The sequence below is a fragment of the Triturus cristatus genome, chromosome 9, assembly GCF_964204655.1.
Source record: "Triturus cristatus chromosome 9, aTriCri1.1, whole genome shotgun sequence".
Lineage (NCBI taxonomy): Eukaryota > Metazoa > Chordata > Amphibia > Caudata > Salamandridae > Triturus > Triturus cristatus.
In genome coordinates this window covers 6,874,517-6,899,703 of record NC_140592.1, presented here as the reverse complement: position 1 = coordinate 6,899,703, position 25,187 = coordinate 6,874,517, and the positions used below count along the sequence as shown (strand labels likewise).

Here is a 25,187-nt window from a genome sequence, read left to right as displayed (position 1 = left end):
TGTTTTTATGTTTGTGGTGCCCTTGGCCCAGCGAGGCTTTGCTGTGTGCATAGTTAAAGGTTCCCCTTCACTCCATTTGTCCTTTTCTGTTTGCCTGACCATCCCTCAAGAAATCACCTCCTGTGATGCATTTCAAATATTGTTCCCCCTGCTCCCTTTATTATGCAGCGGTGGAAACTCAAGTTGGTATTGACATTCCTGAGATATGTGCACCCTCTGACCGTGTCATAGTGTCACTCGGCGGCTTCTTACTTTGAAAACTGTCTTCCTTATTATTGCCATCACTTTGTGGTAAATATTTCGTTACCGGTACTATTTTTTATGCGGTAAAGTCTATTAGAAATAACTCAGTAAAATGAGAGGCAGAATCCGTGGTATTAGAGGTTTAAAAAGGCTTTATTCCTATACAAAGGAATACAATTTAAATTGTAGGCGTTCTATTCCATCACCACGAAAGTTCAGGAAGGAAGGGCATATATTATTGACAGGTAATCATTTTTATAGAAAAGGCATTACAGTAAAACAGATGCAGTAGGCGTATCAACTGATAAGAAAAATAAACTATGCATGCGTAACTAGAATAGGCGTAACTAGACAACGTCATCATACATGATGTCATTAGTGGGTGGATCCATAAGAGAATCCTGCAATGTCAGCAGAAATATTTGGCAGAGATGCGTGCGCAGTCGCATGACGTGTGATTGACGTGCAACTAGAGGGAGAAAGGGACTTGACATTTAGCTCTACATGTGGAGACAAAAGTCTGGGGTTATGTCAACCTAATCCCAAATCATATCTAATATCCTATGTTTAAAGAACTGTGTTATCCAAAAAGAGAGGTCTCTTAGGATAGAATCTTATTCTATACTGACTATACTGACTAGTGCGTGTACAAGCGTCTAAGTGTCTACACTAAATGCGAGGGGGTAGGAATATTCCATGGTAACAGGGCTAGGAATTACTTGCATGAGGACAGCGAGGCCTGGCCCCTTTGCACGGTAGCTGGAGGAATGTTTACCTAAACTGCTAGACAGGAATGCATCGGATGAGGGGCGGAGGAGATAATCTTGAAGGTGAAATACAGTTCTTGGCAGGCGACGGGCTGGATCAGGCACCGTTAGCCGCGCAGGGAGTGAGACAAAGTTCATGGTCACAGATGCAGGCTCAGACTGGAGCTTTCAGAGGCAGAAGGCAGGAAAAGGCTTGATGACAGAATTCGGGCCTACTCGCCTGAATCTGTAAAATGTGGAAAGTGAACCACATAAAGTCGGTGGCCTTTCATACTTAGAAAAGGAATATCTGACCCATTCATGGTGGATCTGAAAGAGGACATATTGACGGTGGACGCACATATATTTGCGTCTTCAAAACTGGAGCAGGAGGGAACATACATGTACGTATAGCATGTACATGGAGCCGTTGGGGTCTACGATAGGGGACATAACTGATCACAAAATTCATATTTCCTCATTCCCTCCTTGTCCCCTTCGGACCCTTAGGAGATATCGATCTTCATCAATCCATCGATCTGTTCATATAGCATCATTTGTTCTTCTTTCTTCTTCCGGGATCTCGAACGAAAACTTGGATGTGGGATACACGAGGTGGCACACAGACCACAAATCGCTGGCCCACATTGTAGACATAAGCAGCAACTGAATAGTATGAGAAAGCCAATACCTAGGAAGGAGAGCATTCTCCATCCCCAGGCTGACAACACGCCCCAGAACCAACCGGACCAAGTCCAGGTGCCTGGACTCTGGTGTATCTGGCTTACAATCTTATGAAGGCGGGTTATAGCTTTATATACTGACGGCGAATTTTCTGGTATGAAAATGCAACAACTTGATCCGATGACCCTACAAGCTCCGCCCCTATCAGCTAGGATGACGTCAAGGACAAGACGATTTTGAAGCACAACAATCCGCATAGCAGACTGCTCTTCTGTTAAATTACCTAAGGCGGAAATAGTTTTGTTCACTACTGCTTCAAGGGTTCTGGTTAATCTACGTATCAGCTTACTATTAGTGACTGTACCTATATAGGGAAAGAAACCTTTATTGAAATCTGTGTATTTTTCCCATGCTGTTTCAGTGTAATCAACAATTGGGAGATCTCTCTGCTGTCTATTGTGTACTAAATGGGTATTTCTGTGATAATCAGGAGGAGCTAGGAAAACAGGTGGTAGGAGGAATGCTATGTAACAGGTACCATCCCAATCTAAAGGTAGGCGTATATATGCGGTCTGGCCACATATAAAGTAGGAATGACGAGAAGCTCTAAATGTAGACTTGCCTTGATCACTGAATTTTATTACAGTGGTGCATTTACTATGGCCCATGTGTATGGAGCCATTCTTTCTTATACATAGTTCCCCTTTTACTGGGAATACTGACATGGCGGACAAGATTGGTGTAGCTTCAGATTCAACGTTCAGGATCATGAGGTTAAGTGTAAAATTACCTAATCCATATACTTCATTTTCTAGATCAGTTCCTGTTCTTTTGGGAAGTCCCTCCTTGTTAGGGTAGCAGACTTTAAGCAAAACTAAGTTCAGGTTTCCCCATACCCAGTTGTCTTGATAAACTGCGGAATTCGAATCTAGGGAATTAATCAAACTAAACCATGCTCCACAGGAGCCATTGTGTGTGAACGGATAGGGAAAGAGGGGCAAAACTCCCTTATAGTTCTGATAGGGAGGGAGTCGGCCACATATCCAACAATTTGTGGCATTGCTGGTTTGATGGGAATGATGTAGCATACTAATGAAAGTGTTGTTGCGCAGCACAAATCTATAAGACAATTCATGTGGAGGTAATTCACTAAAAGAATGTTCGGCAGTTATATTATAAGCATGCTTAGGAACAGGGTAATACATATGCAATAGGATGCTGATAATGATGATCAAAAGACTTAGAAAAAACAAAATTAATAATGTTACTGTACAATGACTACGAAATGATTTACAATACGCATGCTTCTTGAGCAGCATTTCATTATTTCTTTCTCTATTCCGGTCCAGAGGATACATGTCAGAGACAAATTCAACCGATTCACCTTGGAGAGGACTTAAACAATCAAATTGTCTGACTTACTGGACCTCAATTTTAGTTTATACAGTTCTGAGTTCGATTGCTCAACCAAGGGGAGCTTTGAGTCTGTTTGTGAGGGAATACAGGGTTGAGTCTCTACGCTGGATGATAGTCCATAAAATTTCTTGATATGGCTCGAGTGCAGCCACCCTTTTCTTCCCTCGATTTTCACAGCAGTCCTTGTGGTAAGTAAAACCAACTTCGGTGACTTCCACCTGGGATCCAGTTGGGTCTTCCGGTCGAAATTCCTGACTAAAACCAGATCCCCAGGAACCACGTCATGGGGTTTCACCTCAGTATTGTCGGGAAAAGCTGCGGATACCTGTGAACGACAAGATTGTAGTGCAGACATCAAGGAAGCCAGGTAATCTGTCAGCATATTACAGTCAACGTCAGTTATTTTACGAGGTATAGGCGTCCCCCACATATTTGGTGGTCTACCGAAGATCACCTCATACGGGGATAGCCCTGTTCGAGAATGTGCTACCATTCTCATGTAAAAGAGCGCAACTGGTAAAGCTACTATCCAATCGACTCCTTTCTCTCTACATATTTTGGACAATCTAATTTTCAGAGTTTGATTATGGCGTTCCACGAGACCTGCCGCCTCGGGATGTCGGACACAGTGAAATTTCCATTGATAACCTAATAGAAGGGAAACGTGTTTCATTAGTTCGGATGAGAACGGCTGGCCGTTATTTGAGTAGACAACACGTGGTAAACCGTACCGTGGGAAGAATTCTCGAACTAACTGTTTGGCAGTAGTCGGGGCAGTGTAATCTGAAACCGGGTATGCTTCTGTCCAACGGGAAAGAGCACAGACAACTACGAGAACATATTTGAATCCTCGACATCGTTCCATCTGGATATAATCCATCTGGAGGACTTCAAAAGGGTGATCGGGAGTTTGGAATCCACCCTGCTCTACGGGGATGCTTTTACCTGGATTAAACTGACAACATATCATACAGGTACAAACTTTTTGTTTCGCTGCGGCTCGCAAGTGTTTGTTGAACCAAATGTGTTGAATGCTGTCTAGCATAGCTTTTTCTCCTAGGTGCGCTGGACTATGTATTGTGTTAATGATGACTTGGACCATTGAGTCGGGAAGAAACCATATAGATTTTTCCTTCGTCATCCATCCTTGATCTGTTTGGATCCCTCCTAATTCAGTCCATTTCTTTATTTCTTCTGGTGTAGCATGTGTCTGTATGTCAATTACATCAAGGGCGGGATCCTTAACTGTCATGCAATGTGTTGGTGTCGGGACTATTGTCTTTGTCATGTCAGTTGTGTGAGTCTGATTCTGAGCAGTCTGTTTAGCTGTTCTGTCAGCTAAGTCATTACCCTGAGAAATGATGTCGGTAACTTTTGTGTGGGCTTTGCATTTCATAATCGATATTGCAGTAGGTAGATGAATCGCGTCTAATAGGGCTTGAATGAGGGGTCCGTGTTGGATGTGGGCACCGTGAGAAGTTAAATAACCTCTCTCTCGCCACAGTACGCCGAAGTCATGGACGACTCCGAATGCATAACGTGAATCTGTATATATGTTGACTTTTTTATTTGTGGCTTGAATACAGGCTTGTGTCAGAGCGATGAGCTCTGCTGCTTGAGCTGACAAAGTGTTAATACAATTTGTTTCAATGACTTCAGTATCTGTTGTGACTGCGTAAGCGGCCACTAACTCTCCTGTACTTGTTCTCATACATGACCCATCTACATATAATGTCAAGTCTGGAGCTGTCAAAGGGATATCTGTCAAGTCTTGTCTGGGTTTCGTCGTGATAGTAATGACTTCGACACAATCATGTGCCAATGGATCTGTTCCGCCTACTGGTAACAGTGTGGCAGGATTTAACGTATTACAACGTCTGATTTCTATGTGTGGCTGAAACAATGTTAATTCGTAACCGGTGAGTCTTGCTATAGTCAAGAGTTGTGTTTGTGTGCGGTTCAAGAGAACCTCTACTGCATGGAGTCCAAGGGAGGACAGTCGATGTGGCTGCCTCCTGTGTTGTCAACTGGATGAGTGGTTTTGCTAGAAATGCATATTGAGGGATCCACTGCCTACAGTATGAAGTGAGGCCTATAAAAGCCCGCACCTCCTTTTGTGTCTTGGGTGGTGGCATGTTAGCAATTAACTGGATGCGGTCGGGTGTAAGCTGCCTTCCCTCCTTGGACAGCGAGTGCCCAAGATAAACAACTCGCTGGACACAGAATTGCAGCTTAGAAGGGGACACCTTGTGCCCCTTGTCAGCCAGAAATTTTAAAACCGTCAGTGACGCTTTTTCACATTCAGGTTCGCTTCGGGCGGTGATCAGCAGATCATCGACATATTGAAGCAAGGCAGTGTTAACTGGCATGTGGATACTGTCAAGTTCTCGTTTTAATGCTTGGCTATAGATGCTGGGGCTTTCTGTAAATCCTTGAGGTGCGCGTGTGAATTTAAAACTTCGTCCATTTAAACTAAAACCGAATAAGTATTGACTTTCTGGATCAATTGGGACACTAAAGAAAGCATTCTTGAGATCAATTACAGTGAAAAACGTTGCTTCTGAGTCAATAGCTGTGAGTAATGAGGAGATATCTGGGACCACAGGGTATTGTGGTACAATACATTTATTTAATTCGCGCAGATCAATAACCAATCGATATACTGGCGGAGCTTTTGGATCCGTTCTTTTAAGAATCGGAATTATCGGGGAATTACATACATTGGAGTCAGTTTCGACAACCACTCCTTGGGCAATAAGCTCGTCAATGATTTGCAGTAAAGCCACTACAGCATCTGGTGGTAACTTGTATTGTCGCATTCGTGGTAGTACCACTCCTGCTTTTAGTGTGACTCGATATGGTGTAATGTTCATGCAACCAACATCGGTGGGGCCTTGTGCCCATAAATGTGTAGGTAAATTCTGCAGTCGGTGATCCATGTCTCTGGATACGTAGTGACCTTTAAAGTCACGTAAAAATAGTCGTACTCCTTCCGGAGAGCAACATATTATGGCTCCTAGAGCTTTCAATGTTTTTATACCTAACAAGTTTTCTGGACATGATTTAGTAAGCAATAAATCTGTAGTACGTGTTAATGGACCGACTGTAAGTGGAAGAGGTTGTGTTACATCATTAATTATAGGTTTTCCTGAGAATCCAAGGGAAATATTTTGTGAGCCTGAGAGGGGTGCCCCTGGAACTTCACTGCGCCTTATAGTTGTTCTGCTTGCCCCTGTATCAAGTAAAAATTTTCTGTCTTCCCCTAATAGTTCACTATGTACATAAGGTCCCTCTTGGTCTACAGGAACCTCTATAAGGGGTAAGCCAACTTCCCTCTCTAGGCTATCTCATGAGTATCGTTGATAATCGGGATAATCTGTTTGTGCGTACTGATACATCTGTTGTGTTGTTGCTTGTGTTGCAGCGACAGGCTGCGCTTGTGGTGGTGCTACGATCTGTTGTGGAGCTGCCTGTTGCGGAGCTAGTTGTTGCGGAGCTAACCTAGGTTGTGCCTGCTGAGGCAGTTGCTGTTGATTCTGATCTTGTCTAGGTGGACGTGGTCTCTCATGTGTTCTACCTGTGGCAATATTATGTTTCAGGACTGGACAATCGTGTATATAATGACCTGGTTGTTTACAATAGTTGCATGTCCCTTTCGCAGGACCTGCGGAATCACCCTTTTGGTGACTATCGGCTGGAACTGATTGTGCAACAAGCATTTTCATTTTTGTATCTTTCATACGTCTTTGTTCGTGTTCTTGTTCTTCTCTAATTCTATTGTGGTGATATTGTAACATCTGTAGCATCTGTGATGGGGTATTACCTTGCCAGGTACTTTCGAATTTCAATACTCTATTCTTGACTTGTAGCAGAGAATTTTCAACTAATTTTGTCACAAACAGATGTGGATATGACTCACTACTGGCTTTTATGCCACTATTTATACTAAAACATTTTTCAAATCGGGAATAGAAATCACTAGTGTCTTCATCTGGTTTTTGTTTACAGGCTGAGATTGCACCCCAGTCTTCCTTTTTCGTAGTTAATAAACGTGGCAGTACCTGTATTAGTAATCCTGCTAATGCTGTAGTCTTATCCCCAAGCCCTGCTCCTGCAGCTCGGGCCTTTTCTTCGTTTTCTAATGCTGTCCAATCTATCTTTTGGTCTCCCACCTCCCATTCCTTTTCTTTGAGTTTCTCATAAACACCGGCAGGTAATAGTACTTTCAATATTTTCATAATGTCGGGGTAGGTATACTCTCCCATGAGTAACATGTCCTTTATCTCACGGTGGAAACCTGCTGGGTCCTTGTCATGGCTGGGTACTACTTTCTTCATTTCTAATAATTCCAGTTTAGTTATAGGCGTGTATACAAACACGCGTGTAAAATTATCATCGGCACCTCTAATTGGGTGTACTTCGCGTAACGGATTCTGTCTATCTATGTGATACATTTTTCTCCCCATGATGGGAACTGGAACGTGTTCTGGGCATACGAAATTTAAATATTGGTTTCGGGATTCTAGAATTTCCTTAATCAAATCAGTACCTGACCCTCTCCATATATTCGTGAGTAGTTCTGTCAATATGTCAGGTAAGGGTCCTGGATCGGAGAGTTGGTTTTTATATAATATAAGGAGGTGTTGAATCATGTATATACTAGCTAAACGTTGTTCATATGGGTCTAGATTCAGAAACGTGTGTGCAAGTACATCATCATTGTATTCGCCGGGACTGTCTGCCCATTGTACTGCTGACCTGGCTAATTCTTGTTCGTCCATGGAATCGAGCACGTGGTACCCCCTTCGATCTCGGAGTAATTTATCAGCGGCTTGGAATAAGTGTTCAGGGGATTTTGTATTTAGCATAGGGTTTGGAAGATGTCTATTACATTCTGGACGTATTGGACGTATTGGGTCGTTAAAACCTCTGGTATTATTATGGGATCTTCCTCTACCTACATAAGCTATTGTATCTACTTGGTCTGATTCTTGCTCCCCCTCCTCTCTGTTTAGGTCAGTGGGGTCTACCTCTAATCTTTCTTCGTGTATTCGTTCTATTTCTTTACGGATCTTTCGGTACATAGCTACTATACATAACAGTTTATCATGTCTTCCTTCTGATATATTCTTACCCCAAGTGACAAGTTTTTGCATTTCTTCCGGATTTACCCCTGGCCGGTCTTGATTTCTGATTACACAGTTTATGAGGAAACGTAACAGTTGTCCCTGTACCTCCACTTTCTGGTACTCCATGGCTCTGCTAATACTTTCAGGACCTCGTCCTGACTGGACAAAGTGATATATATTTTCTAAATGTGTAGCCATTCCTGGTAGCTTCGTTAAATATATTGCGGCTCGTCGAATACGTAATGACGACAGCAGCATTTCGTCCCGTTTACCGGGCACAGGATCATATCTACAATCTACTAGAAGTTCCTTGAGCATGTCGGGGGTTGCTAGTTTGGGCGTACGTTGGTGTGCTAATTCTCTAAGGGAAAATGTATCTCCTCTGGGTGGCGTAGAAAAAATGTCTGTCGTACCTCCTATAGCACCGTCTGGGGTGCTGGACACGAAAGGATTTGTTGAAGGTGAGACAGCAACCGTCGTTGCGGGAAAAGCTGTAGAAACAGACGTGCTTGTCGGAATGTGTGTCGAAGCTTGTTGTTGTGGAGGTACAGACGGAGAATCTTGGCGATGAGCATCATCGGCAAGCGGTCTATGTGGTGCGGTATTAGCATACTCGGGAGCTGCGTCATCCAAATAGGAGGAAAGGAAAACATCTTGTGCGGTTCTAGGATGCCCCTTGGGATGTGCTTTTATCGGAAACAATGGAGGTGGCAAGTCTTTTGGTATTTCCGGAGTAGCCTTAGGTAACCCTTCGGCCAGAAGTGGATACATACCATTCATAAGGGCATTTCTTTGTCTGTCTGTTAGAAAAGGTAGACGGACCGGGAGGGTCGGCCGGGGTCAGGAGGAGAGGTCTCCGGGGAGAGCCGTCTCCAGCGATCGTACAGACAAGTAACTTCCCCCCCACAGACGAATATCACACACGGATAAGGTTCAGTGTTCTTTATAGGCACTTATTTAAGGTACGGTGAAATGGTACAAGGAGGTCTGGACTCAGGGGTCCCCTCGATTAGAGTCTCGCAAGGTAGGGAAGGGGGTAGCGGGACAGTCTATTTACCAATCAGGTAGTTCGGTTGAGGTGATGATGAGCTCACAATCCTCGAGCTTGGTGGTTAGGTGGTATGGGCCGCGGCAGCGCCAGCAGGTCCCGGTGTGGATGGTCGATACAACGGGCCGCGGCAGCGCCAGCAGGTCCCAGGAAGATGAATGTTGCAGAAGGCCGCGGCAGCGCCAGCAGGTCCCGGTGAGGATGGTCGTTACAACGGGCCGCGGCAGCGCCAGCAGGTCCCAGGAAGATGACTTGTTGCAGAAGGCCGCGGCAGCGCCAGCAGGCAGGACGATGGTTCACAAGAGCGGGCTACGGCAGCGCCAGTAGACCGTCAGGGTTGAGTTCACTCGGTGTCTCTCGACTCCAGGATACAACTGCCTTCCTGCTCCGGAGCTGCCTCAGTTATAGGGCTGGTGCCCTTTGATGTCCGGACCCTCGCACTTGGAGGTCGGAGGGTCCGGGATGAAGGTGTCCAGACACCCAGCAGGGGGTGGAGCCAGTGCCTGGGGGAGCTGGGGCGATCGGCACCTGGCGGGGGAGAGCCCTTGACACTTCGGTCTCCCATTGACCTGCCAAGTGGTCCGCTCACCTCCTGGGCGGATAGTGGTGCCGGGATGTCGGGGCCGGCCAGGCCCGGGGTTAGGGTCGAGGGGAGGCCATGCGGCCGCGTGGTGCAGGCCCCAAGATGGCGGCTTGACCCGGCCGGGAAAGCCGGTGGGGCTGGACCCCGTGATGAGTAGGGGTCCGAGGGCAGAGGGTCCGTCGGGAGACGGAGTACAGGTGCTTGTCGCGGGGATATGCCAGGTGGCCGGAGTTCGGGCCCTGTCGAGCGGGGAGGGAGCGAGCCGTCTGTGAGGCCTGTCCAACATGCGTCCCCCCCAGCTGAAGGCGGGGAGAGTCACCCATCTCCTTGGGGACTCTCTTCGTCGAGGCGGAAGAAGCGGGACAGGCCATCCGCGTTGGCGTGGTCTTGGCCTGGTCGGTGCTCCACGGTGAAGTCCATTCCCTGCAGGGAGATGGACCAGCGCAAGAGTTTTGGGTTCTCCCCCCGCATCTGCATCAGCCATTGCAGGGGTCGATGGTCGGTTTGTACCCGGAAGTGGGTACCGAAGAGGTAGGGTCGGAGCTTTTTGAGGGCCCACACTACTGCAAATGCCTCCCTCTCGATGGTGCTCCAACGCTGTTCTCGGGCCAGGAGACGTCGACTGATGAAGGCCACCGGCTGGTCATGACCTTCGGGGTTCAACTGAGAGAGGACGGCTCCGATGCCGTGGTCGGAGGCGTCGGTCTGCACCACAAATTCCCGACTGTAATCGGGGGCCTGGAGCACCGGGGCGGTGCACAGGGCGGCCTTCAGCTCCTCGAAGGCCGCTTGACAATCAGGAGTCCAATTGACCCGCTTTGGCTGGTTCTTGGATGTGAGACCCGTGAGGGGCCCCACGATGCTGCCGTAGTCCTTCACGAACCGCCGGTAGTAGCCGGTGAGCCCCAAGAAGGCTCGGACCTCGGTCTGGGTGACGGGGGGCTGCCAGGACTGGATGGCAGCAATCTTAAGTTGTAGTGGGGCCACCAGCCCGCTCCCCACTTGGTGCCCAAGGTAGGTCACAGACCCTTGGCCAATCTGGCACTTGCCGGCCTTAATGGTGAGGCCGGCCTGCTGGAGGGCTTGTAGGACCTCCTGGAGGTGACGGAGGTGGTCGGACCAGTGACGGCTGTATACAGCGATATCGTCCAGGTAGGCAGCGCTGAATTCTTCAAGCCCCGCCAAGACCTGGTTCACAAGGCGTTGGAACGTGGCGGGGGCATTCTTCATGCCAAAGGGCATGACCTTAAATTGATAGTGGCCATCGGGGGTAGAGAAGGCTGACCGTTCCTGAGCCCTGGGTGTGAGGCCGATCTGCCAGTAGCCCGCCGTTAGGTCGAAGATACTAAGGTAGCGGGCGGCCCCCAGCCGGTCGATCAGCTCGTCTGCTCGGGGGATGGGATGAGCGTCGGTCCGGGTGACAGCGTTCAAGCCCCGGTAGTCGACGCAGAATCTCAGTTCAGGGGCGGAGCCGGGGGCAGCGGCCTTGGGAACTAATACGACCGGACTGGCCCAGGGACTGTCCGAGGGCTCGATGACCCCGATCGTGAGCATCTTGGCCACTTCCTCCTGTATGCAGGCCCGTACCCGATCTGGTACGCGGTAGGCCCGGTGCCGGACAGGGGGACTGTCCCCGGTGTCTACGTCGTGCAAACACCAGGGGGTGACCCCGGGGGTGAGGGAGAACAGGGCAGCGAACTGCAGCAGGAGGTCCCGGCAGTCCTGTCGTTGCTCCGAAGTGAGGGCGTCAGAGAGCCGGACCCCGTCCACGGAGCCGTCCTTCTCCTGAGTCTTCAGGAGATCCGGGAGGGGCTCGGAGTCTTCTTCTGTGCCACTGTCCGTAGCCATCAAGAGGCTTAGTTCGGAGCGCACAAAGTGCGGTTTGAGCCGGTTGGTGTGGAGGACCCGAAGGGGGTTCCGGGAGGTCCCCATGTCGATGAGGTAAGTGACGGGGCTTTTGCGCTCGACCACTTTGAAGGGCCCCGTCCACTTATCTTGCAGGGCACACGGTTCGGTGGGGGACATCACCCATACTTGCTGCCCAGGCTCGAATTCAACGGAGGAGGCATTGTGATCATACCACCTCTTCATGTCCTCCTGGCTGGCCTCGAGGTTCGCCTTGGCCATCTCCCTGAAGCGCCGGGTTTGGTTTCGTAAGGCCAGGATGTATTTGAAGACGTCTGGAGGGGTCGTTAGGGGGGCCAACTCCCAACCTTCCTTGACTAGGCTGAGGGGCCCTCGCACAGGGTGTCCGTATAGGAGTTCAAAGGGGCTAAAACCGAGGGACTTCTGGGGCACTTCCCGGTAGGCGAAGAGGAGGCACGGGAGCAGTACATCCCACTGGCGACGGAGAGGCTCTTCCAATCCCCCAATCATCCCTTTGAGAGTGCGGTTAAAACGCTCCACTAGTCCGTTCCCTTGGGGGTGATAGGGGGTCGTGAATCTGTATGTGACCCCGCATTGTTGCCAGAGGGACTTCATGTATTTTGATATGAAATTCGTACCTCGGTCGCTGACGACTTCTCGGGGGAAGCCTACCCGGGAGAAGATCCCCATCAGGGCTCGGCCAACCACTGGAGCGGTCACTGTCCGTAGGGGCACCGCCTCGGGATAGCGGGTGGCATGGTCCACTAGTACCAAGATGAACCTGTGTCCTTGTGCCGTGCGGGGGTCCAGAGGTCCCACAATGTCTATCCCCACCCTCTCGAACGGGGTGGTGACCACCGGGAAGGGTTGTAGAGGGGCCTTCAGCTTCCGGCCACTCTTCCCGCTGGCTTGGCATGTGGGGCACGATCGGCAGTGGTTCAGGACGTCATTCCTCATTTTCGGCCAGAAAAAGTGGGTCACCAGTCGACTGTACGTTTTATCCTGGCCCAGGTGTCCAGCCAGGGGGACATCGTGGGCTAGGTTGAGCAGAAAGTCTCGGAAGCGGAGCGGTACCACCAGAACTCGACCGGCCCCCAGCTCGGCGATTCTTTGCTCGCTGTAGAGCAGGTCGTTATCCCAGTAGACCCAGTGGGTTCCGGTGGTGTCCCCGGCGTTTTGGGTGCTGGCTTGTTGGCGGAGTCCCTCGAGGGAGGGACAGGTCTTTTGCTCCTGGCGGAACTGTTCTTGGGTGGGCCCCCCTTCTTGCCGCCACTGAGTCAGATCCGGAAGGTCCTGGGGTTGCGCGTCTTCTTCGGTAGTCTGGTCCGGGAGGTCGGACTCGCCGTTGTCCTCTACGGGGGCAACCGGGGGCGGAGGTGCTGGCCATTCGGTTTCTTCTGAACGGGGGGCGGCACGGCCGGCCATGGATCGGGTGGTTATGCAGGCCCAGTCCGGAAGGCCCAGCATCCCCAAGTGCTCTCTTCTCTCGACGGTGGCCCACGGGGAACTCTCGAGGTCATTCCCCAGGAGGCAGTCCACGGGGGCATCGTCCCGGACCGTCACTTTCAGTAGGCCGGAGACCCCTCCCCATTCAAACGGGACGCAGGCCATCTTACACATGCTCTCAGAGTTATCTGCCGAGCGGACGGGGCAGAGAATGTTCGGCAGGATCTGCTCGGGCTTCACCAGGTGACAGCGGACGGCCGTCACACTGGCGCCGGTGTCACGCAGGGCCTCGGCTCTCTGTCCATTAATGGTCACCCACTGACCGTATTTTCTGGTGTTGGCGGGTAGGGGAGCCCGCGGAACCATGTCTCTTCCCCCTAAGCATGCCAGGACCATGGCGGCCGGTTCCCACCCTTGCTGGTCCGGCTCACACTCCTCGGGTCCCTCCGACGACTGCTCTTCCCCCAGGGCAGCGGCAGCTACCTGGCGGGGCTTGGGTGTTTGGTTCAGCGGGCAGTTCGGATCGTTGGCGTAGTGGCCTAGTCGCTGGCACCGGTGGCACGTGACGTTGGCTCGGTACCCAGGCCGCAACGGGGGGTGGCCCCGGCCGGCTGGAGGCGGGGTGCTGGCCACGGGTGTTGCTGGTAAGGCGTCTCTCCCTCGCCCCTGGCCCCCTCCTCCTCCCCGAGGACGGTGCTGGCCTTGGTTGCTTCTGTTCTGGTCGTGTGGCCCTTTCCGGCCCACTCGGGTGCTTTCCTACCGGTCAGCTTCGGCGGCGAGCTGCCGGGGGTCAGTCAGCTTACTGTCGAGTAGGTGCTGCCTGAGCTCGACGAAACAGTTGTTTGACAGGTGTTCCCATACCATAAGGTTGAAGAGTTGTTCGTAGGTGGTGACCTGACTTCCCTTGATCCAACCCTCGAAGGCCCGGCTGAAATAGTTCACGTATTCCACCCAAGTTGTACCGGGGATCCGGGTGCAATCTCTGAACCTCTGGCGGTACATCTCGGGCGTGAGGCCGTAGCGGGTGAGGAGGGCAGCCTTCATGTGGTCGTAGGACGACATTTGGTGATCGGGGAGCTGCAGCAGGGCATCGCGACCCTCGTTGATAAATCTCCCCCAAAGTCCGGCTCCCCAATCACTCCGGTCGATCCGGTGGGAGGTCATTGCGATCTCATAGGCTTTAAACCACTGTTGTATGTCGTCTTCTCGGACATACTCGCGGACCACATCCTTGGGGATGTGAACTTTTTTCTCGATTGGTCCCGGGGTGTGTGGTCGCTCAGGCACCCCCAGTTCCTTATTCTGTTTGCGCAGTTCTATTTCCGCCAGTTGGCGCTCGTGCTCGAGCGTTATTTTTTTCTCTTCCAGCTCTCTCTGTCTCTGCTTTTCTTCTCGCTCCTCTCGAAGCCGCATATGCTCGAGGTTGAGTTTCTGTTCAGCTAACTTGAGCTCCCCATCCATCTTGAGTCGTGCCATCTCTAATTCGTGTAGTCTGACTCTGTCTCTTTCTCGTATCTCCTCCTGTGAGAGGCCCGTTCCCCGCTCCTCGGGAGTCGTGGCGTTCCCCTCTGGTGTGATGCTGTTTTGGTCTGGTGTGACGCTGCTTTGGTCGGAGGGTCTTGCGACCCCAGTTTCTGTCCACGACTCAAGAGCGCGCTTTAGATCATCCTTGGTACTCAGGCCGGTGGTAGCAATGCCAAGTTCTATGCAAAATTGTCTCAGTTCGCGGTGGTTGTATTCTTCTAATTTCTCCATTTGGAACTTCTCGGTGGAGCTGCTATCTTTGGTCGACATCGTGCTTTGTCGTGGGGCGAGCTACTCTCTGTACGATTACGCGTTGATTCGGATCCCGCCGCTGGCCACCAATGTTAGAAAAGGTAGACGGACCGGGAGGGTCGGCCGGGGTCAGGAGGAGAGGTCTCCGGGGAGAGCCGTCTCCAGCGATCGTACAGACAAGTAACTTCCCCCCCACAGACGAATATCACACACGGATAAGGTTCAGTGTTCTTTATAGGCACTTATTTAAGGTACGGTGAAATGGTACAAGGAGGTCTGGACTCAGGGGTCCCCTCGATTAGAGTCTCGCAAGGTAGGGAAGGGGGTAGCGGGACAGTCTATTTACCAATCAGGTAGTTCGGTTGAGGTGATGATGAGCTCACAATCCTCGAGCTTGGTGGTTAGGTGGTATGGGCCGCGGCAGCGCCAGCAGGTCCCGGTGTGGATGGTCGATACAACGGGCCGCGGCAGCGCCAGCAGGTCCCAGGAAGATGAATGTTGCAGAAGGCCGCGGCAGCGCCAGCAGGTCCCGGTGAGGATGGTCGTTACAACGGGCCGCGGCAGCGCCAGCAGGTCCCAGGAAGATGACTTGTTGCAGAAGGCCGCGGCAGCGCCAGCAGGCAGGACGATGGTTCACAAGAGCGGGCTACGGCAGCGCTAGTAGACCGTCAGGGTTGAGTTCACTCGGTGTCTCTCGACTCCAGGATACAACTGCCTTCCTGCTCCGGAGCTGCCTCAGTTATAGGGCTGGTGCCCTTTGATGTCCGGACCCTCGCACTTGGAGGTCGGAGGGTCCGGGATGAAGGTGTCCAGACACCCAGCAGGGGGTGGAGCCAGTGCCTGGGGGAGCTGGGGGCGATCGGCACCTGGCGGGGGAGAGCCCTTGACACTTCGGTCTCCCATTGACCTGCCAAGTGGTCCGCTCACCTCCTGGGCGGATAGTGGTGCCGGGATGTCGGGGCCGGCCAGGCCCGGGGTTAGGGTCGAGGGGAGGCCATGCGGCCGCGTGGTGCAGGCCCCAAGATGGCGGCTTGACCCGGCCGGGAAAGCCGGTGGGGCTGGACCCCGTGATGAGTAGGGGTCCGAGGGCAGAGGGTCCGTCGGGAGACGGAGTACAGGTGCTTGTCGCGGGGATATGCCAGGTGGCCGGAGTTCGGGCCCTGTCGAGCGGGGAGGGAGCGAGCCGTCTGTGAGGCCTGTCCAACACTGTCTATTTGTTCTGATTTTACTCGGGTACCTTCCTCAAGTAATAGATTTTCTCTGGTTTTATTTGAATTCTCTCTGCCTTTCTCTTCCTGTCTGAGCGCTTTTTCTGTACGTCTATATGATTCTTTACGCCATAATTCAATGGCATCTTTCTGTGACTGTCTGAATTTCTTTTTCCATAATTCTTCTTCTACTCTCATGATGCAATCTGCATCCCAGGTCCCCGCTGCGGGCCATCTCTGACTCTCTGGTAATTCTTTGGTGTAGTCCACCCATAAATCAAGAAATAATACGGCATCTAGGCCATGCTTATGATACATAAAGTACCCTGGAGTGTCCCTAGGTGGGATGGGAACGGCTTCTTCGAGTACACCTTTTCTAGTTTTGATCTGTCTTAGTTTTGAAAAGAGCGGCATTTTTAGACCTTATGACTGGGACACACTTTATACAAGAAAACACAATAATGAACAGTCATTCACACCACAGTATATAGAACGTATTTAAAACATTTAACACTTAACAGTTTTACGAACAATGATAACTAATAGAAAACTAGTTACTGACATAATACTGACACTAGATAATACTTCAAAACATACTATATATACTGCTAAAACAGTACAGATACACTGCTAAAACAGTGCAGACCGGATTTGTGTACCCAAACCCGTCTTGACCGGCACAGACTATGTGCACGTTAAATGCCTCCCCGGTAATGGTACTCACCGGGTAGCTCGGAACGGAAGGCCTCGGAACGGAACTGAAACTGGACTGGACCGGACTGGACTCGGAACTTCGGAACCTGGCGGGTCTCTGTATACCTCGGATCTTGCTCTCTCAGCTAGGCTCTGGTCGGGATACTTCGCACTTCTCACCGCCTCGTCTGGGTGTTGATCGCAGCCTCAGTCGTCCCCGCTTGGCCGGAGGGAGATACAGGAAATCCTGCGGGTACGCGTTTTTGTCCGTTCAGCTGTGGCAGGAGACCGGGCCTGCAACGCACCGCCGGCGCGTGAGATGAGAAAGTGTCCCTGTTCGGGCGCCAATTTATGTGGTAAATATTTCGTTACCGGTACTATTTTTTATGCGGTAAAGTCTATTAGAAATAACTCAGTAAAATGAGAGGCAGAATCCGTGGTATTAGAGGTTTAAAAAGGCTTTATTCCTATACAAAGGAATACAATTTAAATTGTAGGCGTTCTATTCCATCACCACGAAAGTTCAGGAAGGAAGGGCATATATTATTGACAGGTAATCATTTTTATAGAAAAGGCATTACAGTAAAATAGATGCAGTAGGCGTATCAACTGATAAGAAAAATAAACTATGCATGCGTAACTAGAATAGGCGTAACTAGACAACGTCATCATACATGATGTCATTAGTGGGTGGATCCATAAGAGAATCCTGCAATGTCAGCAGAAATATTTGGCAGAGATGCGTGCGCAGTCGCATGACGTGTGATTGACGTGCAACTAGAGGGAGAAAGGGACTTGACATTTAGCTCTACATGTGGAGACAAAAGTCTGGGGTTATGTCAACCTAATCCCAAATCATATCTAATATCCTATGTTTAAAGAACTGTGTTATCCAAAAAGAGAGGTCTCTTAGGATAGAATCTTATTCTATACTGACTATACTGACTAGTGCGTGTACAAGCGTCTAAGTGTCTACACTAAATGCGAGGGGGTAGGAATATTCCATGGTAACAGGGCTAGGAATTACTTGCATGAGGACAGCGAGGCCTGGCCCCTTTGCACGGTAGCTGGAGGAATGTTTACCTAAACTGCTAGACAGGAATGCATCGGATGAGGGGCGGAGGAGATAATCTTGAAGGTGAAATACAGTTCTTGGCAGGCGACGGGCTGGATCAGGCACCGTTAGCCGCGCAGGGAGTGAGACAAAGTTCATGGTCACAGATGCAGGCTCAGACTGGAGCTTTCAGAGGCAGAAGGCAGGAAAAGGCTTGATGACAGAATTCGGGCCTACTCGCCTGAATCTGTAAAATGTGGAAAGTGAACCACATAAAGTCGGTGGCCTTTCATACTTAGAAAAGGAATATCTGACCCATTCATGGTGGATCTGAAAGAGGACATATTGACGGTGGACGCACATATATTTGCGTCTTCAAAACTGGAGCAGGAGGGAACATACATGTACGTATAGCATGTACATGGAGCCGTTGGGGTCTACGATAGGGGACATAACTGATCACAAAATTCATATTTCCTCAACTTCTGTATGTGGGTTCAGTGAGACTCCGGCCCTGATGGTTCAATCTGCTTGTACTACTTTCTGTCCTGGCAAACTAGTTCTTAGCACACATGCATCCTTTTTTTAAAAAAAGTGGTGTCTCCTTCTAAGTGGGGCAGTCCATTATGCTTCCCTTGTTCGTCTTTCCACCACATCTTTCTAAAGAGGAAGAGAGGTTACACTGGCTAAATGGACCGTGTGCCCAAAGTTTGTGTATTAGTAAGACTGAGGATTAACACTTTGATGATAAACTCTTTGTTGGATTTGCACGTGTACAGAAAGGTGAACTGAGTCCTAAATTAACCTCATCCCAATAGATTGTCCTTTACTTTAATCTGGGCCATGTTTTGGCCAAAGAGGGCCCTCCTGATGGCCTTAAGGTCCTTTTAACTAGAGTGAAGCCTGCAACACTAACTCTAACTCAGAGTTTCCTTTTTGGGCATCTTCCAAGCACCTCTATGGACATCTGTCCATACTTTCACCAGGCACTAGTTCTTGATACTCCGGTCCGCAGGGAGGGTCATTTTGTCCCACGTGGTCTTTCAACGCTTCCTGGTACAGTTTTGGGATAGACTCAAAAGGTGAGTAGTCTGCAGTTGATAGTATCTTATTTAGAAAGTTTTCTATAGCAGCATGACCACTAAGGGTATCGGAGCGCTTTACAGTTTATATATCAAGAAGGATACAAGCAGTCAAAACATAACAAACAAGGACGAAAATTCAGTCTTGTAGAGCCAGGCACCCTCAGGAGCCCTGGCAGCTAGGACACAAATCTGCGACGGTGGCCTCAATCTCCATTGCAGCAGCCCATCTAAGGCAGAAATGTGTTCATCAAAAGCACTTTGACTTCCTTCTTGAAGAGGGCAGTGGAAGGATTCAGCCTGACTTTGGGAGGGCTTGGGCGGGGTAGGGAGTTCCAAATCCTCAGGGCAATACCTGAGAAGGCTCAATTGTAGGTTTTTATTTTCTTGAATTTTGTGGTTTGAGCGGTAAAGTGCTGGCCCTTCTGGAGAATCTCGATCTACCTGAGGGCTCCAGTTTTTGAGCTATGTACAGCGGGGCATTGAAAGGAATGGCTATGTGTGCCAGGCATGCAACTTTTAACTGTATCTGAGCTTCATATGGAAGCCAGTTCAGGGATAGCAGATCTGGCGATATATGTTTGTCTCTTTTAGTGCCTGTTACGAGCCTAGCAGCAGAGTTGAGGGCAGCCCTAAGAGGAACCGTCTTTGCTCTTAGAAGGCCGAAAACGGTTGCACTGCTATAGTCCAGCTTTGAGATCACTAAGGCTTGCACCGCAACCTTTAGTTCATGTAGAGGGAGAAAAGGTTTATTTTTCCTTAAGATGCTGAGGTGGAAGTTCGCACCTTTGTTGAGGGAGCTGATGTGCTTCTGCATTTTCAGACTTTTGTCCAGCATTATTCCCAGAGAGTTTGCAGAATCAACGACGTGCGGCGTACAGATCAGAGCAGTAAGCTGATTCATCCATTCTTCTATGCCAGAGATTGCTTATGTGGTGCGATTGGGAGGAATCTGTTTTGAGAGCATTTAGCTTCAAGTGGTTAAGTGTCAGCCAGCTTTGTGTTTTCAGTAGTACTGAGTTGAGGGACCTGATGTCCTCAGGGGAGGCGACCTTCATGTACAGTTGGGCTTCATTGGCGTACATGTGATAGTGAATTCTGGATGATTTCAGAATTTCTGTCAAAGGCGCCATGAACAGGTTGAAGAGTGTGGGTGAGAGCGCTGAACCCTGTGGAGCCCCCAGCGTGACCGGAGAAGGATGAGAAAGGGACTGGTTCACCTTGAAGCTTTGGGTTTTATTGTGGAGGAATGAGGGGAACCAGTTTAGTGCAGGCCCAGACAACCCCATCCTGTGCTCCAAGAGGTCAATTAGGTTATCGTGTTTAACAGTATCAAATGCTGCTAAAAAGGTCGAGAAGGATCGATAGGCAAGATTCATTTTGATCCAGCATTCTTAGCGCATCATCTACAATGCGAGTAAGTGCAGATTCTGTACTATGACCCTGGCGGACACCAGATTGAAATTGGCCCAGGAGTTGGAAATGATCGATGTGGTTACACAGTTGGCCGAGCACACATTTCTCCAGGAGCTTTGCCAACGTGGGGATGTTAGAGATTGGGCGGAATTTATGTAGGTCCTTGGGATCAGCAGATGGTTTCTTTAGAATAGGGGTAACTTGCCTACATTTTAAGCAATCCAGAATAGCACTTTGCCGCAGTGAAGCATTGACGATCTTAGTCCAAAGTGGGAGTATGGAGGTTCTGATTTCAGAGAAGAGGTTCGATGGCAGGGGGGCGTTGTAGTGATTAGAAGGCTTCAGAGTAGCCTGCGTTTTGTGTGTAGTGCTTTCATCCAAGGTTTGGTAAAGGCTCCAAGTTGCATTGTTTTTGAGGGGGCAAGGCTGCGCAGGCATGGTGACATCCAACCAAGGAGGAAGGAGGGTGTTCGGCGGACTGATCGACAAGTGCCCCAGGGCAGAGCGTAGTTCTGCTTCGATCTCAGTAGTCTTATCCGAGAAGAAATCTGCAAATTCTTCGCAGTTCGACTGTGGACCTCGGCCCAATGAGGAGAGGTTAGGTTAACTGTTTGATTGTCACTTAATGAGCTCAAACAGTTTTTTGGACTTTATTTTGATTGCTCTTATTGGTTTCTGAAAAAGGCGGCTTTCGAGCATCTGATGTGTTTGTTATAGATGCTGCTTAGGGATCTCAGATGGTTGAGATGTTCAAGGGAGGGAGAGGATCGCAGCAATCTTTCTGCTAGTCTCAAATTCTGTCTTTCAGTATTAAGATTATCATTGAACCACAGTTTGGAGACTTTGGAGAACAATCTTCTTCGGCGCCATTGAGGCGCCATTGAGTCTAGAACACTTGTCATGTAGCGGTTATAGTGGGCTGTAAGGTCATGGACATCAGACGTGTCCACAGGAGGGGCAGGGTGTTATCGCAGAGAGCAGTCAGATCGTGCGAGTTGATGTTTTGTAGTCCTCTTCCAGTGTCTGGGGTTCTGAGGCTGGACTCTATTAACTCTCACAGAGTCTGAGATGAGGAAGGTGATGCAATGGTGGTCTGTCCAATCACACAGGACGATAGATTCCAGTTTGGGCTTACCAATGACAAGGTCTAAGGTAGCTCCATTAGTGTGCGTGGGGCTGTCGCCAATTGGGATCAGGTTGAAGTCCAGCAGGAAGGATTTGAGGCTATTGACTGCCCGACCATTCACATCATTCCAGTGAAGGTTGAAATCTTCCGGGAAAGTCTGAGTGCCATGAAGAGCAGCGTTAGATGAGATACTGTCCATGATCTGTTCTATGAAGGGAAGGTTGTCGCGTGGCGGGTGGTAAAACGTGTGCAATTTGCATGGGTGATTATTGCTGCCAGCCACCTCAATACATAGGTATCCACAAGATGGCAGGAGGTCGGATTGTAGTAATTTCACTGTGAGATTGCTACGATGTGTACAGGCGATGCCTCCACCTTGTCTGCTTGCTCTATCCATCCTAATGATATCGTAGTTGGGAGGCACTAAAATGTCCAGGATGGGAACAGCTGTGTCCTTTAGCCAGGTTTCAGTCAACGTCACAAGGTCAAGGCCCTGAGCAAAGATGAGGTCGGCAATGTCAGCGTATGTTTAACTGCCGATCCGCAGCTGAGACGCACGCATTTGAGTCTCATGTCGGTGTCCATTGGGGCAGATAGAGTGGTGGTGACTCTCGTGGGGTTGTTCTCATTCAAGGCTCTGGTGTTAGGCTGAGGTTCTCTGAAAGGGTCAGTAGGGAGGGTTTCAATTTGGAGCAAGTTTGTTATGATGGAAGAATGTGTTGGATCGTATGAAAGTAGAAGAGAATAAACATCACTATCAGACAGGGAGGCTGTACATCTAGAGGGCCGTGAAGGGGCGTTAGGATGGGGAGCGGTTACCCAACTATGGGGTGTGTGGGTCATGTAGGATGATGACCAATGGTTTGAGGGGGAAGCTGGGAGCCTGGTACACCCTTTAGATGGGAGCGTGTGGATAGGGTGATTGGTCGTTGTGGAGCGGCTTAATCTCGAGTTAACTGACAGCTCCGCAGTGATATGTAGTAGGCTTCGTACCTCCGCCTTAAGTTGTTGGAGGCAAAGTGAGATCTCATTTAGTCTGGCTTCCAATGAAGTGTGGGAATGGGAGTGTGAGGCTGAGTTCAGGGGACCCTGGGGTGGGGGAGAACTAGTGCATGGCGGGGGCAGTAGGCCCGGTGGTGAATGTGTGTGCCCAGTGGGGAGGGATTCCGGGACTTGGTGCTGGGGGCTTGGAGGGTTGGGTGGGAAGGGGAAGAAGGGTTAGATACATTTTGAACTCGAAGAGCCTGTGGGACCAGGCTAGGATTGAGGGGTGGGCTGGGGGAAGGGATCACCGGGAAGACCGGGGTGATGCTGTGATCTATGGTGCGAGGGAAGTTAGATCTAGCTATCCTTGAGGAGGGGAGAGCATGCAAACTAGTATGGGTGGCTGTACTGAAGAGGCTCAGTCCCACAAGGCACTGAGGGAGAATTGTTCTTACGTGTAAAGGTAGCTAAAGGAGGGCCCTTCGGAGCTAAGGGAGGGTCAGAAGAGGGGTCTAGTGTGATATAGGATAGACTTTGAGGAGACTGGGGGACCTCAGGGGAGTCAGCAGCTCCTAGGGAGCAGGCAGATTTGATGTTAGCCACTGTATTCAAAATGATGGGGGAAAATTGTCAAATACCACTAGGTTGCGGTCTGAAGCTTGTATAAGGATGGTTCTGTTTTTGTAAAGGGAGATGGTGGCTTCAGCTCTATAAGCCGCGGAGGGAGCACCATCACTCTAAGTCCATGTGGAGTCTTCAGGGAAGTGGAGATCTGGAGCAGTGAGTAGATGGCCTTCCTCCAGTGCGCATGTCGTTTAGTGTAGAAGATGAGATCATTTATAGTAACACCTTTTTTGATGGCGAGGTAGGGATCTGACATAAGGGTTTCTGGGTGGGTTTTAAGTAATCTGTGTTTAAAGTTTTTTTCGGCATTTATTTCCGGCATCGGTTAGAAAAATAAGTCACTCACCTTCGGTAACGTTAATTCTGGAGGATACTTTACCAGATTCCTTGCTGCCCGCCCTCCCCGTTCTGTGGCATGGGCTTCTAGGAGTTAAAGTGATTGGAAGTTAGCTCTGCACATTGACAGCTATTAGTGGAATCTTTCAGCTGTGCCCCGGATCTGCAGGTTTGGGAAAAGAGGTAAACTGATGTCAGCGCAAAGGACTAGAGCCCTTATGTGGCTCAGAGACACGGTAGAGGCCAACAGTGCCATCTACCACTTGGGAAGAGTTTCCAACCCGTCTGGCACCAGGGGAGATTCACAGGGTGAGGAATCTGCAAGTCAAAGAGGATCCACCACAAGAGTGTTCCTGAAGGTCAGTAGCTTAGTCTCTCTGTCCAAAGCATCGTTTATTAGAAGATCGTCCCATTGTAGTCAATAATACAAAATCTACACCCTATGGGCAGATATTTCTGTGAGCAATGTGTCAGAAAGAAGACACTGTGTTTGCTCAAGATATTGTGACGTCCAACCTGATTAGAGGCAGTCTTTGGGGCAGTCGATAACGTTGAGTACTCTTGGGATATTTGTGCTCCAGCACATGGCGAGAAGAACTCCTTGTGTCTCTGTGTATAGACTGGCGGTCCATAGATAGAGGGACGAGCTTTGAGGAAGTCCGCAGCTTGCTGGCAAGTGTTAGGAGCTGGACATGTTCCTCACGGTGCCTGACCTCAAATCACACTGGTTCACGTGAGTTTTTATAGTTTTTATTACATTTTGCTCAAGGTATACAGCCATTCAGGACATTTTACCCAGCGTAAGGTGAGGGAGATTTCCAAGCATTGATCAACTCATTCTGCAACCAAAGCACAGCAGCCGTACACTCACAGGCTGATGATTTCCTTAACTTCACAAGACCTTGTGGTCTCCAAGCTCAGCACAGGTCATCAGTCCTTCAGATGTTCTGCAAGCTCCTATGAAGTGTCACAAAATGGAAATTGAAATAAAATGGATATGACACTGACTTACCTTTGCCCTCTCTTAGATTCAGGAGTGGACGAACCACAGCCTGGTCCGAGACCTGATCCTGTACCACGTGGTGGGGTGTCACCAGCTGCTGCTCAGCGACCTCCAGGCCCAGACCTCCATCACCTCCCTCATCGGGAGCCGGATCGGGATCTACGTCAATGAGGTAATGAAGCCAGAGTTTGACCCCAGAGAGTCCCCATTTCAAATATTCCTTCCATTCAAGCCTTGTGCTGTCTCTGCAGGTACTCATTCATCGTGTCCTTGTCTGTCACTCTATTCTGGCTAGGTTCTCGCTATAGAAATACCTTTTACAGATATACATACCTGCATACGTACACACGGGCATACGTACATGCGTGTTCATACCATGATGAGCCAAGAGCCTCTCAGGACTAGAGCTGCTGGTTGTGACACAGACACCCTTTAACAGAAGATTAGTAGTACAGAACCTCCGTAGTCCAGCAGTAGTAGCAGTACAGCAATACTAGTTTAGTAGTACAGCCATAGAATTACAGTAGTAGCAGCTCAGCAGTAGTAGTTCACTAGTAGTACAGCAGTAATAGTAGTTCAGTAGTAGTACAGCAATCGTAGTTGACTAGTATGCAGTAGTAGTAGTTTAGTAGTAGTACAGCAGTGGTAGTGCAGCAGTGTTAGTACAGTAGTAGTAGTTCAGTAGTTGTACAGCATTAGTTCAGTAGTGTGAGAAGTTGGGGCC

General features: G+C 49.6%; 1 protein-coding gene across 1 annotated transcript in view; it reads left to right on the top strand.

Moving 5' to 3' along the window:
• STAB1 (stabilin 1) overlaps nucleotides 1-25,187 on the top strand; it is a 1,212,756-nt gene that overhangs the window by 822,836 nt on the left and 364,733 nt on the right. The window contains exon 49 of the mRNA XM_085624210.1: nucleotides 24,489-24,635. Coding sequence (XP_085480336.1) covers nucleotides 24,489-24,635 — 147 coding nt within the window. The remainder of the gene's footprint in view (nucleotides 1-24,488; nucleotides 24,636-25,187) is intronic.